Source organism: Brachionichthys hirsutus, unplaced genomic scaffold, assembly GCF_040956055.1.
Source record: "Brachionichthys hirsutus isolate HB-005 unplaced genomic scaffold, CSIRO-AGI_Bhir_v1 contig_955, whole genome shotgun sequence".
NCBI classification, from domain to species: domain Eukaryota; kingdom Metazoa; phylum Chordata; class Actinopteri; order Lophiiformes; family Brachionichthyidae; genus Brachionichthys; species Brachionichthys hirsutus.
Genome location: NW_027180373.1, coordinates 196,009 through 213,668, shown reverse-complemented (window position 1 = coordinate 213,668; position 17,660 = coordinate 196,009). Strand labels below are relative to the sequence as shown.

The 17,660-nt window shown below is 44.2% G+C and overlaps 1 protein-coding gene across 1 annotated transcript; it reads left to right on the top strand.

The window, feature by feature from the left end:
* The first annotated feature begins 172 nt into the window (after window positions 1–172).
* On the top strand, window positions 173–17,632 carry LOC137914184 (rho guanine nucleotide exchange factor 26-like). Its single transcript, XM_068757790.1, has 14 exons — window positions 173–1,600; window positions 2,133–2,184; window positions 2,510–2,652; window positions 4,465–4,521; window positions 5,208–5,368; window positions 7,073–7,225; window positions 7,367–7,496; window positions 8,044–8,118; window positions 8,482–8,571; window positions 8,859–9,013; window positions 12,092–12,301; window positions 16,955–17,025; window positions 17,199–17,303; window positions 17,490–17,632. Exons 1-14 carry the CDS (start codon window positions 173–175, stop codon window positions 17,630–17,632), a joined length of 2,973 nt encoding a protein of 990 aa, XP_068613891.1.
* The last annotated feature ends 28 nt before the right edge of the window (window positions 17,633–17,660 follow it).

Here is a 17,660-nt window from a genome sequence, read left to right as displayed (position 1 = left end):
AGTAAACTTTGAACATTTGGACACGGCTCGCAGGTCTTTGACACTGATTGCTATTCCTGTCTTTTGTTTGCCCTTTAGGGGTACGATCAGTTCTCCACAGGGCTGCAGTGTTTGCTCTGTGGACTCGGGGTTTGAACAGAGCTAGTGAAGAACACACAGACCCTGTAAGGTCATGGATATCGGCAACGATGTGGATCTGTCTAATCCCAACATCACCCCTTTGTGGAAGCGTCGCACAGATTTGCATAAACCGAGACCCTTCAGCTACCACGCAAATGGCGCTATGACCACAGACTTCCCTGTGGAGGACATGAAGTCCTCTTGTCCTTCAAATCAACCTGCTGAGAGACTGACAGTCACGCCCCACCTCTCAGGGAAAAGCACTTCGGTATTGAAGCATGTTCTGCGCAAACCGACAAAGAAAAGCAGAGTGGTTCGGAGCATCAGTATCGGTCACTTCTCCAATGGAATGTTTTTGTCCAAATTTAAGTCCGAGCATGGCAAATCTGCTTGTCTGGATAAAAGAGTGTGTAACGGAGACTGCGACAAGGGGCAGAAAAAAAATGTAGTGACATCGTCTGATAACCAGCACCAGGACTCCCAGAAACCCCTGTCCAGTCCAGCAAGTATCAGGTCGCAGAAAAACCAGAAAGGATTTGCCATGAGTTCTCCCTCGCCTGAACCCACTCCTGTTAATGATTCCCCTCCTGCATTGTGTCCTTGCCCTCCAAACAACAGCAACTATGATCACTGTCAACTGTCCTTCATTCCATCGGCATCCAGCCCCTCTCCTCCACTCCAACATACCCCCACCCCCTCGCACAGCTCCACATCCAGCATTCTCTCTCTCTCTTCCCTCACGTCCTCTGACCCCCCGACTCCACGCTCCCCGTCCCCTGCAGACAGAGGACAGGCACCTCGCAATCCATCCTCTGTCTCATCTGCCTCCTCACAGGATACTAGACATTCCTCTTCCTCCATCTCCTCCATCTCCTCCATCTCCTCCATCTCTCCGTCACTTTCCCCAACTATTTCTCCCTCTCCCTCCGTTGTCCTCAGCACAAACAGCCCTGCTGCCCTGAAGATGGGAACCCACCAGCTCATTCCCAAGGGTTTAGCATCGGATGTTCGGCAGAGCAAGGCACCACCCCCCGGGACACAAGGACCGAGCTTGGCAGGGCTGCTGGGGTTGGACAATTCAAAGAGGGCACTAAAAACCATGAGCATGGTGGAAACCGGAGCCTTCTTTTCTACAGGCGGACCCCTTAATGGGGGTCGAGATGAAGAAAGTGAGAGTCCTGGGACGCTCAGAAGAGGCCTGAGGAGTAAGTCCTATAGGAAGGCTTGTGTAAGTGGAGTAGACAGAGAGGAACCGTCTGTCGATCAAAGGGCCCATCAGTTGTCCCAGCTTGTCATTCAAGGGTCACATAATGATAACCCAGCATCAGCAGACAGCCCATCAAGTCCTGACGGTGTCACCCTCACCAGCCCTGGAGCGGCCAAACCTGCAAGCCCTGGCGCACGGAAACCTGCAAGCAACGAGAGTTCAACGTCTGCCAGCCCGAGGACAGAAAAGTCCAACACCACTGGACAAATCAAGGTGAGAAAACTCATCAGAGAAAAGGCAGTGGTTGGTGTTGATCAGGATCAGCACACCTTTAAATACTTTGAGGTTTTACATTGCTTCCTTGGTTGGAGCAGATTAAGAGTTCATTACAATCGTCTGATTGGTTAATATGTGTGTGCTATAATTGCTTTGAGTCTTATGTATGGGGGGGGGGCGGGGTAGACAAAGTGCAATCTGGGAAACTAAGACACAGACTTGAGAATTGAGGAAAAAAGTTCCAAGCAGCAGCAGTTCTGACAAAGCCTTACAAGGAAACAATAAATGTGCTGTTGGAAGACATGACGTAATGTGACACCGTGCCCACACATACACACATTTACACACAGTGGCTCTTTAATTAGGCGGGGGTCACTGACAGAGGTCACCAGAAAGGCCACAGACAGGTCATAGGCAGGGGGCAATAAGGACACAAGCCTTTTTCATCAGTGTGTGTGCCTCATTATTCTCTTAGAGATTATCCAGGTTCTCGCGTTTGTGTTTTATTTGTGTTTCGTTTTTCTTGTAGAGTCCAGATAGGAAGAAACAGTTGACCACACAACGGACATTTGACAGCGAAGGTGAGAATCTCTCGTCTTTTTTTTAACGTCTTTACCTTTATCTCACTTGTATCTGTTATTCCTATTTATACTGCACATATGTACGCACTCACTCGTAGCTACGCTGCCAGTGCATCCCGCTCGTCATAACACCGGTTTCTTGTCGTTATTTAACATACTTTTAAATTTCCAAAAGCCCGTCATAACTCCGTCAACGTTAAAACGGGTGTGTCAGTAAGTAAGGACCATCTGTATTAAGTCTGACAACCCGGAGCTGTTGCGGTCGGTGGGGAAGCACCCTTAAACTTCAACATGATAAATGTCTGCATCAAACACTGTGTTCCAGAGGAAGAGCTGTACCAGAACTACCAGGAGAAGGCTTTACATAATGACTCGGATGAGGACTCCTATTCCAGAGAGCCCAAACCCGATAGTGGCATTGTGGTGCAGTTCAGACCGCTACGAACCTCCTGGAGCCAGCTCAGTGTGGTCAGAAATAATTCCTCTTTTTTTCCTCACCTTTCCCTCCTTCCAGTAGCAGACAAACATACGCCACATGCTCTTGGAATGCTAGTGCTCTGAGGAATGCTACCGTATCCAGTTTGGCCACAGTTCATGCCCATCCTCCCGCTGCTACTGCCCTCCTCCAATCCTCTCAGGTAGCCGAGGAGCAGTTCTTCTTGGTCTTGGGTGGCAGGGAGGCCCATAGTCAGCCAGATCCACAGGAAGTCTTGAAAGTGCTGCTGGGACTGATGCCAGTGTTTTGGCAAAGTCAGACTGCAAATATGCTTAAAATGTTGCCTCTACAGACGAGAGTTCCGCATTGCATAATTTAGTTAGGGCTAGAAAGGGAGATAAAGAGGAATACAGAGAAGGGGAGTGAGTTAATTTAGTTTTCTGGCAAGGCATTTCAGTCCGTTTAGCAAAAAATTGGTATGGATGGAGGAAGTTAGGATTCGTTTTTAGATCTAAGGGTAGAGAATGTGAAAATCTCCTTGTTGTTTGGCTGATTCCAGCATCACCAGACTGACCAGGACTATCCCAAAGTCAGTTGTCAGCTGTCGATATGTGGGCCTAAATGTGTTGGGCCAGACAGTACATGATCTAACAACGCAGCATTGTTCCTCCGCTTCTAACACTTTCTTTTAAAAGTGATAGCGTAACACTGGTGTGATGGGAAATTAGATCAATCCAGAGCTAAGCCCAGAACCGGATAGACAGGTTGCCCTCATTTGAGTCCTCTCTGATCGTCTCTATTTCCGCAGTTCCTATCTTCCCACTCCTCATCATTTAGCTTTTGATTAAATGCCACACCCTAGAATTCTTTTTTATGTTTCCAGGAATTCATATAGTTACAGAAAGTATAACTGCTGCATCCTCCCAAGCGGCCTATGCTTCCTGACGGTTCGTCAGTTTTCCTGTGCTTCAGGAAAGGAAACATGGATTCAGACTTCAAGAAGAGAACTTTCATATCGGCTCTGGAATGATTGTCGATTGTGGTTCATTTTCAGCCGTGTCACAAAACCTTCATTCGGCTGCAAGCTTACTAAAACCTAACACCCCCCCCCCCCCCCCCCCTACACTCATAGATCATAGATTGTTTTGCTGCATATCCAAAGAGGGTAAGAGGAAGATAAATAATAGGCTGATGAATGTGTGGGAGGAAGAACCACAGGAGATGTCCGGTTCTTCTGCAGGTTTGTTTGTTCTTATTGTTTGCTGAGTGTTGCCACGCAGGTGCTGGTGTGGTGGGCCTGGACCTCGTGCCTGCATACCAAAGCAGGATAAGGAGCTTGATGTTAGGACAGATCAAATCACTGGATTTTTGCCTGCATGTGGAAAAAAAGAGATTCAATGGAGGCATTTGTTTTTATTGAAGCTGATTTAGTTTGACAAATTTTAATGGTCAGAGCTTTAATATCATTCCATATCCATCCCATAGAATGTTTTTTCAGTCTTACTCAAGTACAAATACTGACAGCATCAACATGTAACACAATTCTTCCCTTTAAAATTAGTATCAGTAAAGCTTTCAGAGCTTCAAAAATGATGTAATACACTCTTCTTATTCCAACACCCACCATGCGCCTCTTTAGTTGATGAGGACCTTTCTTTTCCCGTATTCTCTACAACAAATCCATTAATTCTCCATTCAGTGTGGCATGCAAGTGCTTTCCTTGTGTGCCAGGACAACAGGCCACACCCACCCATACACTCCAAACCTAACATGAAACCTTTTTGACAACTTTGTGAAATCTTTTCATGACTTTAATATCAGTTTAAATTGTGTGTTTCGTGCAGGTAAAGAAAAGTGGTCTGTCTGACCGGATGAGCCAGGAGGAGCGCAAAAGGCAAGAGGTGGGAATCACATTTTTGTGTCAGACTTAGAATAATCCAATGTTTACTTTGCATGCAAGATCAATTAAGCATGTCCAATTAATACGGGAGGCTCACTATCATTGGTCGAGAACATTGGTTTATTTAGAGATGGACAAATCATCTCCACTTTCTCCTACTTGACAAAAATGAAGCCAAAATAGTCAGGATAGTGTTGCCATCTTGTAGCGGAGTCTTCGCCATAATGAATAGAGGTGCTTGAGCTCTGGTGTTCTTGACATTTCAACTCCTCTTAATCAATAAAACTAGCCTAAAAATTACAGAAATTTAGTTTTTAGTTGCAGCCATGCTCTAACTGGACCAATACATTAAAGTGTACAGCAGGAATTATGCACTATTGATTATCATACATCTTAAAGCAGATGTTATATGACATTCTATTATTCTATTTACCTGTAGGGAGCAGAGAAAAAGCATTACCCTGATTGTCAATATAAAGCAGCATTCCACACGTAACTGACATGTAGGTGTCAAATGTCAGCCATCAAAGATTCCATAAAATGAAGTATGCAGAGTCACAAATTGATTTTTAAAAAACAAACAAGCAAAGAAAAAACACCCACACGAAAGAGTTGTCCCTTCTTTTCAGCCTTACTCTTTTATTTTCCTCCATCTCCCATTCGTTGCTCTCTTTTCCATTCTTTCAGGCCATTTTTGAGTTGATCTCTTCAGAGCACTCTTATTTGCATAGTCTGGAAATCCTGATCCGCATGTTTAAGAACTCTGCAGAGCTCAGCGAGGCCATGACTAAGACCGAACGCCACCACCTCTTCTCAAACATCACTGACGTCTGTGAGGCCAGTAAAAAGTAAGTGTGTGGTTGTGCTACAGTGTGTTTTCATGTTTAATACACTTTTTTTTTTATTGTGGGCTTAGTCATGGCATGTTCTGAAGTGTGGATTTGTAGCATATTCTTTCTCTGCAAAAGTCTAATAGTGTTTGTGTTTGCATTCTTTGGCTTTCATGACAGTTGGTAGGCTGCACTCATTCCACGTGAAGCGTATCTGTTGACGCCATTCGTTTAGGACGGTTGACGTTCTGGCTTCAGTCAAGATTCAAGATTCAAGATTCAAGATTCAAGATACTTTATTGTCATTATGCGAGCATAATAAAATCGTGAGAAGGCCCACGGCTTAAGGCACACATCATAACAAACTAAATTCTAAAGGTTGCTTCCAGTAACAAAGGATGTTCGTTATGCAGCCTGAGTAGCTGTCTGTCTACATGGGAGGTCACACACACACAGTCAGAAGGATTGCAGCATCAAATGAACATTCTGTGTTGCGTGAGGGAGCTCAGAAACAGACCTGATGCATCAACTGTTCACCAAATATTAGTGCAGGAAAAATGCAAAAGTCAAAAGCTGTTGCCATGAGTCTTTATTCCGCTCTTGTTTGATAGTGTTCATGCATAGGCTGTTGAATCTTATACATAGCACAGGAAATGACCTTTCAAGGATCCCATGAACTGACAGAAAGAAGAAGCCATTACATCATCGCTGGAATGAGTTCTATAAACGACTGACAGAATTTCAGCAACAAAACCTTTGACGTTATCCTGACACTGCTCACAAGTCGCCCGCTCCCTAATGAGAACGGTGACGCTTACGACTAAGAGCAAGCAGCACATGATGCACATTCAGTTAGGTGTTACATTTGATTCATTCATTTATTTCCAGAAGTTTATGGATGTGATCCTCAGTAAAACTGACACAAGTGATGTAATGTTGTTGTTGTTTGTTGTTGATGAGTCACACTGTCCTTGGACTGTTGCTTTTGGGTGTGAAAGACATAATGGAGAATGTGCTTTGGTTATCCTCTCTGAATGCTGTCAAGGTTAATATGCTCCCTTGTCCTCTTTTCTTTATGACATCATGCTGCTATAGGGATTGAATTGTGTCAAAGGAGGATTATTGATGTTTTTATTCCCTGGTCATGCCTTAAAGCCAAGGATCGAAGGATAGGCTAGCATGTGTGTGTGTGTTACACTGATTATTCCAGACCTAATTTGGAAAAGTACAATTCATAGACTATGCACTACTATGGGGTCAGGGATGGGGGTGGCTCCAGCTTCACACAAAGCATTGCTTCCCATAGATAGTCTTAGCAGCGCATTTGCAGATTAACTAAAAAGGTCCAGCTAGTCAAGGTCAGCATCCTGTATCTGTGAGACTGCTTCCTGTTTGTCAATTTGGACGATCCCTGCTGAAGCGGTTCTCTTGAAGCTGGATACGTGGTGTGATGTTAAAACATTGCCTGAGCTGTTCAGGAAAAGGAAAGGCCTCTGTGTTCTTTTTAACGCGAGGCAAAGTCTATTCGAGGAGGCGTGGAGTTCCTCTTTCCTCTCACTGGTGGTTTGGATGAAAGATGCGGCTGTGCTTCCTGCATATCTGGCTCTGTATCCCATGTTCTCCCCATGCGTGGGATGACGAATGATGGGATGTGCCTGACTCAAGCTGGGGCTATGCAGCGCATGAATCCCTGACATACTAACCGTTCATCGTTGTGTTCAGGTTCTTTAAAGAACTGGAGGAAAAACACCAACAGAGCATTGTGATCGATGACATCAGTGGCATCGTCTGCAGACATGCTCAGTCTAACTTTGATCCCTACATCACATACTGCTCCAATGAGGTCTATCAGCAGAGAACTCTACAGAGGCTGGTGTGAGTGACCGAACGGATGTTCTTATCATATCCAACATGGCTGTACTGACACCAGAGTGTTTCACTCTACCTCCCACTATTTTTTCATCTTCTTCCTCTCTTAATTGACATCAAAACACCCTTCTATCTTTGACCCTGCAGGTCCAAGAATCCAGTTTTTAAGGAGGTGCTGACCAGGATCGAGGGTGACCCAGATTGCAAAAACCTCCCCATGATCTCATTCCTGATCCTGCCCATGCAGAGGATCACGCGCCTGCCGCTGCTTATGGATGTGAGTGCAGTGAAGAAGTCCAGTAACATAAGCTTTTGGAATTCTTACACAACAGTTCTTTTTTTGTATCCATGATTTATTCTGCGTGGGATGTTTTCCAGTTTCAAAAATGTTTGTAGATCATCAGACCATTATTCATTAACCTCAACTGAATGAACTTCTTCCTTTTGATGTTTTGATTTGTCATCAGTTTGCTTCCTTTGGTTCCACATTTTCTATTCCCACTGTGCTCATCCTCTACTCTACTCTACTCTACTCTACTCTACTCTACTCTACTCTACTCTTACTTCCTCCTCCTCTCTATTTTCTTCTGTCAAGTCTTTCCCTCGGGGCTTTGGGCTTTCTGCTTGTGCGTTCAGAGGCTTTTGGATCCTGGGAAAGTTTGGTTTCACGTCACTTCTTCCCACAGCTTTCTTCAGGCACCAATATGTCATGCAGATCGACTATGGTGAACACTGATGCAATGATTTGCTGTGAATTGTTGCGTATACTGTACAATGATTTTAATTTGGTTTAAATTATGATCTGTGACATCACTTTGTTGCAGACAATTTGTCAGAAGACTCCCAAAGACTCAACACAATATGACGAGTGCACGAGGGCCTTGCAAGCGGTCAGCAAGGTGTGTGGGTTGATGCTGCCATGGATGTGTTTAACACCATGTGTGTCAATCGAGCATTATTTAATTATCCCCTTCCACTGACAAACTATGAGGAGGATATAAAATTGAGTTCTGTCTGTTCAAGCGACTCAATTTCCAGAGCTTAGCCTAAAAATGGTTTATTGTATTTTCCAGAAACGTTCTGCACACAATAAACAAGTACTGAAGGGGCACGTTTTGATATTTAGGTTCCTTTGTTGTTTCTAATTTGTGGACTTGGGCGCATCCTATTAATTGGGTTAATTTCTTAGCTCTTGATGTTCATGTTACACATTTGTAACAATTCTGTTTGTGTGTGTCTGTTTGTGGCATGTGTGAGAACAGGTTGTACGAAAGTGTAACGAAGGAGCTCGCACAATGGAGCGAACCGAAATGATGTATACCATCAACTCTCAGCTGGATTTCAAGATCAAGGTACTAACCTGGTGTAAAATGTCAAATGTCACACACACATATACACACGTAATAGACATTACTAACCATTTTTTGGGGTTTAAATCCGAGTTGTTAGAACTGCAGCTTCTGTTGACACATCCATTCAAATAGCGACCAGATAGCATGCTATGTTCTATAGCAACTAATGTTTCCACATTTGGTATTCCTAGACCTCGATCAGACATTTCCTCAGCCGCCGTTTAGCCAGCTTTTCCTTTACCTCTTGCCTTTTCCCATTAAACGCATCCTCTCCTCTTGTCCTCCAGCCTTTCCCCCTGGTCTCCTCCTCCAGGTGGATGGTGAAGAGAGGCGAGCTGACCGCATTTGTGGAGGACAATGGCATTTTCCTCAAGCGGACTTCTCGACAGCAGGTCTACTTCTTCCTCTTCAACGATGTCTTTATCGTCACCAGGAAGAAGAGGTGAGCCCACATTTGACTTGGCTGCTGCGAGCGTGGCCTTTGTGTTCATATTTCGCTTTGTCGCTCGTGTTCTAACACGTTGAGTGTGAAAGTGTAACTGACAACCTTTGCGGTGACAACGCTGTGTGTATTCCTAGATGCAACCCTGACCTTGAGTCGAGGGCGTGTCTTCGCCACCCTCGTGTTTTAACTTGTTGTGAGAAACAGGAATCTTCAGTTCTGGAGGCCCTGCTGAAACAGACATGACAGTGAGAACAGGGTTGACTCAATTCTAGAATTTGAACATAACAAATTGTAGACCTTGAATATCATAAATGTTGATGCGTCACACATGAAGCATTAAAGATTTTTAAGTAGGTATAAAATATGTCAATGTTTATTCAACACTACTTTGACATTGCTTATTTAAATACTTGTAAACGTAGATTTCAGAAATAGTTTATTGGTATTTGTTATTCCGTGAATTAATGACTTTACTTTGGCAATAAATGGGAATCCAATAAAACTTTTGAGCATTTTGCCAAAATGGATGTAAAATAACTCCTAAATTGCATTGATGGTGCTTTAAAAAAAAACTTGTTGACATTTACAGAACCTTTGGTGATATCTTTGTCAGTAGAATAGGATTCGATATTTAACGGCCATTAACGCCTGCAGATGCAGAATGCAACAGGTGCACATTACTGAACTTGCCGCAACATGTCATCGTTAATGTGCATGTGATTTTCTGGTGCTTGTTGAGGTTTGAACTTTGAACATGCCCCTGTAGCATCTGGAACAAGTAGAGCTGCTTGTTGTCTACCCTGCCGGTGACTCCTCTTTTCCCTCTTGGTTTGCCACTAAATTATGAAGCGAGCCGTGGGGAGACTTCCACAAGCGTCTGTGGGGTTCGTTTGTGTATGCATTTTGGGTGTGTCTTGCTCGCCGTCCCCCTTTGAGTCCTGAACTGATTTTAACACCATGCACAAAAAGAAAAAGAACGTATGGATTTTTTTTTTAAGTGGGCTCAGGGACAGCAGGCTCCGGTGGCGTGCGGTGTCAGGCGTGTGCTTGGAAGAGGAATTTGGAAAAGGAAGGCTCTGGTATCATGTGTGTTCTTTTGAAAGGGAGCGGCAGTTGATTACACTCTGCATCCAGTAATCATCCAGCCAGACCTCCTGACATGATGGTGTAATAGCTCTCTCGTGGCCATTGTGAGTCCGAGTTTGTGGGCGGATTGCTTACAAGCAACGAACAGGATGCTGCCAAATGCAATAACACTGTGTGCTTGAATCCTTTTGGCTTGTCTTATTTCAGTAGCAGGCATTTCTGGGAACACCGTGAACACCAGGGGTGTAAAGGTCAAACATACAGCAGAGTGAAAAGATATGACTTGAGAATGCTTTCCTTAATAGCCGAAGAAGAGAACACGCATTTGTCTGTATATCATAATAAATACAGTCGATTATTCAAAGTCACTTTCAGGCACACAGAGCATATTCTAGCTCTTCAGTGTGGAGAACTATCTTTGAGTTTTAAATGTTTGGATCTGGACAAGAACGAAACATTTCTCCATATATTTTGGACTTTTTGCTCTTTTTGATTTCCACATTAATCAATAATAACCACAATGGTTAGATCATATTAATTAATTTTACATCTAAAAAAGATTCTCATTTTTGCATCCTCTCTCCGCTGTGAAAGAGAAAACAAAAGGAGGTCAGTAGACCCTCATCGTAACAAACTTTTCATTTTATTCACTTTTCCTGCATCCAAAATGGACTTGGATTTCTGGAATCCACATTGTCACGCAGCAGGGAAAGGGTTGTCCGGCTGCACTCACGGGGACGCTTGCATAACAGCGAGTCCACACCAGCTGGCTCCTCTCTCAGCTTCACTTCCTCTTATTTTCCTGTCGGGGGTTTGGAATCCTTTACACTTCCAACGCTAGAGTTTATCATTTTTCTCCCTCTAACTCTCTTCCTCTGTTTTTCCATGTTGTTAAATTGTAGTGAAGACCTTGCATGTTTTTTGTCACTCCTATCTTTGCGTACGTGACAATCTATAATCCCAATGCTTTCTGTCCCAGTTCCTCTTGTTTGTTTACCAATGCCATAGTCTCAACAATCCTGCATTGCACAAGAATATTTTAGTCTTATCGTGCGTGTGTGTGTGTGTGTGTGCGTGCGTTTGTGCCGTCTTTAGGCTTCCTTGTGAATTTGCATGTGTGTTGGAATGTTAGGCACGTTTCAGATCAGTCTGTTCCACATCATAGGCATCAGTCCTTGTCCTCACAATCCTGCCCATCTCATCCACTTTTATAGGTTTCTTACTTCAAGCACTTTCCTCTTCTAAGAGGATCAAGGCAGCTTGCTGTAACCTGATTGATTGGTTAACAGCAAGGGTTTATGGGTAACAGCTGAACCTCTTTGAAAGCCTCTGAGCCAGTAGGCTCACACTGATGTGTGTTTACTAAATCACTAAATGTAATGCATTGATGGTCATGTTACGTCACAAGAAGCCAGCTCTAGTCCAGTAGCTGCTCGACTCTGTTGCTGTCTCTATCTCGGGATGATGAAACACATGAGGCTCCTGTTTTTCCGGGCACGTTGAAAACACGCACATGCACATTTCTTCTCAAGGCTTTGGCGCTGCCTCAGAGATACTGATATTCACAATAAGCTCCAGATGTTTCCATCGACTCAGTGCTCTGCCGGATGCTGGGTCACGCTCAGGTAAAGCGTTCTTGTGAGAAATGTAAGCACGCGCTGAAGAAACAAGGTGGCAGCTGATGTATTGTGGGGGATTTGTAGACAGCCGCATTCATTCAGGCCATTTGGATAACTTTGCAACCTTCCTGTCTGGATTCGAATAGCTGAGGTCCAATGAAATCAAATATGTGGTTAAAACGGTGAGCTTCAACTGGATGTCAGTGGGTGGATGGGAAAAGGTAGCCGGTACATTGTGTGTTATAACCGAACAGCATGTGCCAGCTGCTTTAGCCCACTAAACCTGGATCTTCAACAGCCCATAGTGATACTGAGATGCCACCACATTTTGAGGAGTTACTCCTTCCTGAAAACGCTCTGTCTCTTTCAGTGACGACAGCTACAACGTGATAGACTACGCTCTCAGGGACCAGATCTGGGTGGGCTCCTGCCAGCCAGAGGATCTCAACCTGTCACCAGTCAGAAGCACAGGCAGCATGCTGAGCTCACGGCAACCCGGCGCCAACCATCTTTTCCGCCTGTGTTTCCGTAGCAACCACTCCAGTGAAAAGGTGGTCATGATCCTGGGGACGGAGTTGCTGTGAGTAAATTTTGCTGTTTCTGTTTCACCTGAGTTTGAGTTATAGATTCACCTGACCTTGATTTTGAGTGGAGCTGTCTGATCACTTAGTTAAAGCTGCATCCTTGCACAAACACACACGGCCTGCAGAGTGGCATTAAGATTGTATATTTTGGTGTAGAGCCAAGACAGCACAAGTTTCACTTCAATGTGTTTTTCCAGCGGCGATCGCTCAGGTCCTTCTCCCTGACACAGACTCCCTTATCTTCCTGTATTTGATCTGATATTCTTTGTCACTTCCTCTCTCCGTTGGCTCTTATTTCTAAACCTCTTTTGGGACCTTGGCTCACAGGGATATTTAGTTACACCTCTTCTGGAGATTCTGCCCGACTGCTGTTGTTCGGCTGTATAAAGGACGGTTCATCTGTCCGTTATGCAAGCATGAGGTATATTAAAGGCTGCTTTAGATAAACATGTTCTCTGTGGAAAAGTTGCCGGTTGTAGCTGAAATTTGTTGCACATTTTTTAGTGCAGTGAACTTCATGCCTGCCGTTGTGTTTGTAAAGCTTAGACCAGACTTCATCCCCCAGAATCCATCTCTCTTCGTACAGGGAATGGAGTAAAATCGAGGTTGTTTGCATAGATTACATAACCTGTACTAAAGGAGAGGATCTGTCGCATATTGACTTTCATACAGGGTGTATTTGTTCTGGTAAGCGTTAGGATTTACAGCTCATGTGTGTGCACGCACATACACACACGCACACACACTCAGTTTTCACTGTAATTATTTTCCGGGGATCAATCCTTTTCACAAGGCCTGTTTTCTGTTAGGAAAAGTCCCTCTGTGTTTGTATCATAGAAGGTATGTTTTCAGCTCGACTGTAGAAAACTTTCAACGAGCGTTAGCTCTTAATCATTCAATCATTAATCATTACAATGTTGTAGAGAGAGCATAACCCTCCTGACAGGAGCTCAGAAGATGGTACAGGTGTTCACGCGGTAGCAGAGGAATCAAATTACATCCTTTCATCACAGTTTATTGGAAATTTAAAAGAAACCACAGGCCTCAGTGGGTGAAACCATTCAGAATTTCTATTGGGGGGGAAAAAAGCAAAAATGAAGAAAATATTTGTATAATTTTGTACCCAGGAAATTGTCTGCGGGACAAACAAATTGACTTTGTTTGTCCCGCTTGCTCAAAGCTGGCCTTATGGCTGAATAGCTGCGTCACCTGCTGATGTTTGCCCCATGATGTCACTAAGAGAATCACTGCTACTCCTACGTCTTGCGTTGGGGGGGGACATGAGTTGAGCTTTATATAGCACTCACATATACATGGGGGGGGGGTCTACTTGTCTGAGTGCCCCCAGTGTTTGTGATGTAATGGAAATTCCCTAGACTCCCTTCTTTGATAGCTTTTGGTTTTGGGGCCCTGAGCTAAGTTGTAATCGTGTAGGCTGTGTGTGTGTGTGTGTGTGTGTTTGGTTTGTAGCCCTCTACTCACTGGAGTACTGAATGATTGCTTGGCTTTGTAAAAGCTGCTGCCAACAAGCAGTGGCCCATTGTTTAGTGGGCTGTTTCCCACGCTTCCCTCCACCCGCTCTTCCACTCTCCCGGACCCTTCCTCACTGCCCCGCAGCTCATCTTTTAGACGGCAGCCAGTGTCTGCTCTTTGTTTTTGTCATGGCCACAGGATGACTTCCTCCTCCAGCAGCCATTCATCCCAAATTAGTGATCTAAGCCAGCGTGACACATGGAAATGTTGTAACATTAGTCAGCCTATTTTGATCCTTTGTCCCATTTAAAGGAAATTGGGAGGACAGCATTAGTCTAATCCTATTAGATTGGAACGTATGGCTGCCGCTTATGATTGTTCTGATTATTCATTCGATGCTCATGATAATACAAGTTAGATTGCAAACTCATTACAGGTGCAGAATGTCATAAAAAGGTAAACCGACAACACTCACGAGAGGGCGGAAGTAGAAATTACTGTGGGAGTGAATGTGCTGCATGCCATGCTGTATAGAGAACCCAGGATATACATACACTATGCTGATGTCACCATGATGTTGTTAGATCCACAATATGCATTTGTTCTCCATTCTTCAAGATTCACCCTCACGCTAAATGTTTATCAAAATCTATTACATTTTGCTAAATATCTTGTGGACAAAGAAGAAAAACACTAAAAAGTAGGAATCAACCAAAAGACGCCCACCAACAAGAAAATAAGCACCTGGCAAGTTCCCAGGGGTGAGGGAGATATGAGATTCTGACTAGAGGCGGGTCTATGTTTTTCTGCTGGAAATTGAACGACCCAAATGGAATTTTACTCTTGTCGTCCGTTGTGGGGGTTTTATGCTTTCAGCTCCATCTGTTCTCTGCCTGCTGACCTTTACGCTGATGCATTACCTGCATCTGCGCGCTTCTGTGGGAGGTCTTCAGGAATATGAGTGCAGTAGAATGATCTTTGACCGCAGCAGTGACATAATACGTCAGGAATTCAGACTGACAGCTGGACTGGAAATGGCACAAGGACGCCTGTGTGGATGCCCCTTCTTGCATAGCTTGCGATGATTCTTCTCTTTCTGTATGGTGTGTTCTTATTTTAATCTGTAGTCTTTGTTTGGTTTTGCATGCCAGCAAAACTTCTTGTGACCCTGAAGTCATGTCCTGTCTGCAGTCAGTGAATAGTTCTCCTCTGTCAGTGGATGCGAGCAGCCACAGATGTTTGCAGCAAAGTAGTAGAGCTAATGAAATATGCAGCTATAAGACAAAGCAGCACCAGTTACGTAAGCAGAAGAGGAATCCGTACATCTGCTGCACGCTTGCACATCATGATTTCACCCCCCCCCCCCCTTTACTCCGATTCTGTCTTTCTTGCTATGTGCTTCACATTCCGCAGATAACCACTGAGCGCCTGTCAAACGCATGTTGTCGTCTGTCTGTGTGTCTGTTAGGTATGCAGGAAACATTTACGTTCACTGCTTTCATGAAGTATTTCAGCTGTTCAGGAATGACAAAGCAAACCGGAATGTTTGCGTGGTTGTGTCACGAGACTGTCTGCATTTGTGTCCAACGCTCAAACATCTGACAGGGCAGGTCAGGCTTAAGCTCATTTAGGTTTCAATCTATAGGTACCAAACTTTCAGTCCGTGAGGCAGGAAGGGAAGCTAAAAGCAACATCATGATCATTGATCGTTTGTGTTCCTGAAGAGCTATAAATATACACTCGGTTGTAATCTTTTTTTTATGTGTTTTTCTTCCATTGCCATTTAATCTTCACGCGTATGTAGATACTTGAGAATTGCCAGCAGCTTCAATCAGCACTTTAGTTTGGTTGTGACATTTTATAAAAATATGCATGTGTCAGTCACAATTTCCTGATTTTTAAAATATCAGCTTTACTTTATGAACAATTTAGCATGTGCAATGCAACCGGACACGATGTCATGAAGTAGTCTAAAAGTCGTCAACACTTATATTCAGTGGGGATTGTGACCTAAGTGTATCGGCTCTGAGTAGTAGGTGGTGGTGGTGTCTGATGACTCCGCTGAGCCTGAAGAGGCAGATGGAATCAGAAAGCACATACCGTAAATCGATCTGTGAAAATTGAATAGCTGGCGTCTATTGGAGCCCTTGTTTAATGTGGGTGTGTTTGATGCACCTCTAAAAAGGCAACATGTTTCCACACAGCAACAACTTGTGCAGATCGCCAAGTTTGCAGGCTACATGTCAGCCCTAAAGGAAAAAATGAGTGAAGCTCACATAGTGGCAGAGCACTAACTGAAAACGGACAGTAAACCAAATCCAATCCAAAGGTTGCCTTTTATCAGGGATTATATTATGTTGTGGGCACACTAAATTGCTGACGTTGCTCAAAGTATTGGTTACAAAGGTTTATATTGATGTCACACAGGAAATTTGTTGTTTACGGATGACATGAACTCATATTTTACACGTTGTGTGTCCTAAAAAAAGACACAAACGGTGCACAATCACAATGGGAAAACACAAATGCGGTGTGACTCAGGGGACTATTCTTTATGAGGTTCAATTGAGGCCATTGTGAAGCGTCTGTAATCGACTGTGCGTGTTGTCTCCATCTGCATGATGCAGGCTGATTCATGAGGGGAGCCCCTCCGCTTCATTTCCAAAACTCCCTTTGTCTCTCTCCCTCCTGTCTTTTCTAAATCCTCAGCTGCATTTAGCAGTAGATGAGAACAGGTGAAATGAGAGTTTAATGGAATCTGACCTGTGCAGCTCCACCCACAAGCTTTTTCCCATGAAACTGGTGAGAGAGCGAGAGAGAGAGAGAGAGCTAGTAGAAGCAGGTTTGTCCTCTCCTGAGAATCAGCCTTGTGTTTGATCTCTCCGACTGAAAACACACCTCTGTTCTCACAATGATGGACGGACAGATAGGTGGGCGGGAAGGATAGCGGATGAATAATGAATTTTCCCTCAACGGCATGCTAGCCTGCTGTGCTTAATGTATCTCCGCAGTCCTTTCCAGGCAGATCTCATGCCACATCCGACGTGCAAAATGGAAAAGTCCTTCCTTGTCAGTCGTGACAAAATTGTCAAGTTGTGATTTGTTAATAAAACTCTGATTGCTAGTACTAGAACAACTTTTGAGAATTTTGAATGCGTCTTCGTGTGTCCGTGTAGGAATGAGCGAGCTCGGTGGATCAGTGCTCTGGGACAGAATGTCAACAGCAACAAGTGTCAGGACAGAACCAGTAAGTCTCAACCACGTCTATTGTTAGTCTGTTGCGCCTCCATGTGGCCATTTGATGAAACAACCTTTTTTCCCCGTCACATTCATTCAACTTGACGTTGAGTTTGAATTCCCATAGCAGTGTTTTGAAATAGGACCAGGCTAATGCATTTGATTGTTGCTTTTGTGTTTCAGATATCATGCAGATGGAGGTGATCAGAACTTACACAGCCAAGCAGCCAGATGAGTTGTCCCTGCAGGTGGCTGATGTGGTGTTGCTTTCGCAGACTGTGGAAGACGGTATGCTTGCCTTTTCACTCAAATGCTCTAGTTTTATTCTGTAAATCAACAAGGGCATTCCCCTTGTAACCATGGAGACTGCATGTCATTATCAAAGAACAAGCTACATTCGGCTGCTAAATAGGAAGCAGTGACCTCACAAAGAAACAGCTCAAGTTATCGTGTGGTGAAACTTCTCCTCGTTAGGCTGGTGTGAAGGTGAGCGACTGCGTGACGGAGAGAGAGGGTGGTTCCTTGCCGAGTGTGCCCAGCCAATCACATGCCAGGCCGCCATCGAGCGCAACGTGCAGAGGATGGACCGCCTGCAGGGGTTGGAGACAAACGTTTGAGCAGGATGGCTTGATGGTTTGTCATTGG

Excerpts from the sequence above, each read along its gene's own strand:
- LOC137914184 (XM_068757790.1), top strand. The coding sequence starts at position 173 with ATGGATATCGGCAACGATGTGGATCTGTCTAATCCCAACATCACCCCT. Across the intron at positions 1,601-2,132 it reads ACACCACTGGACAAATCAAG|AGTCCAGATAGGAAGAAACA; the intron begins GTGAGAAAACTC and ends TTTTTCTTGTAG. Across the intron at positions 9,014-12,091 it reads ATCGTCACCAGGAAGAAGAG|TGACGACAGCTACAACGTGA; the intron begins GTGAGCCCACAT and ends TGTCTCTTTCAG.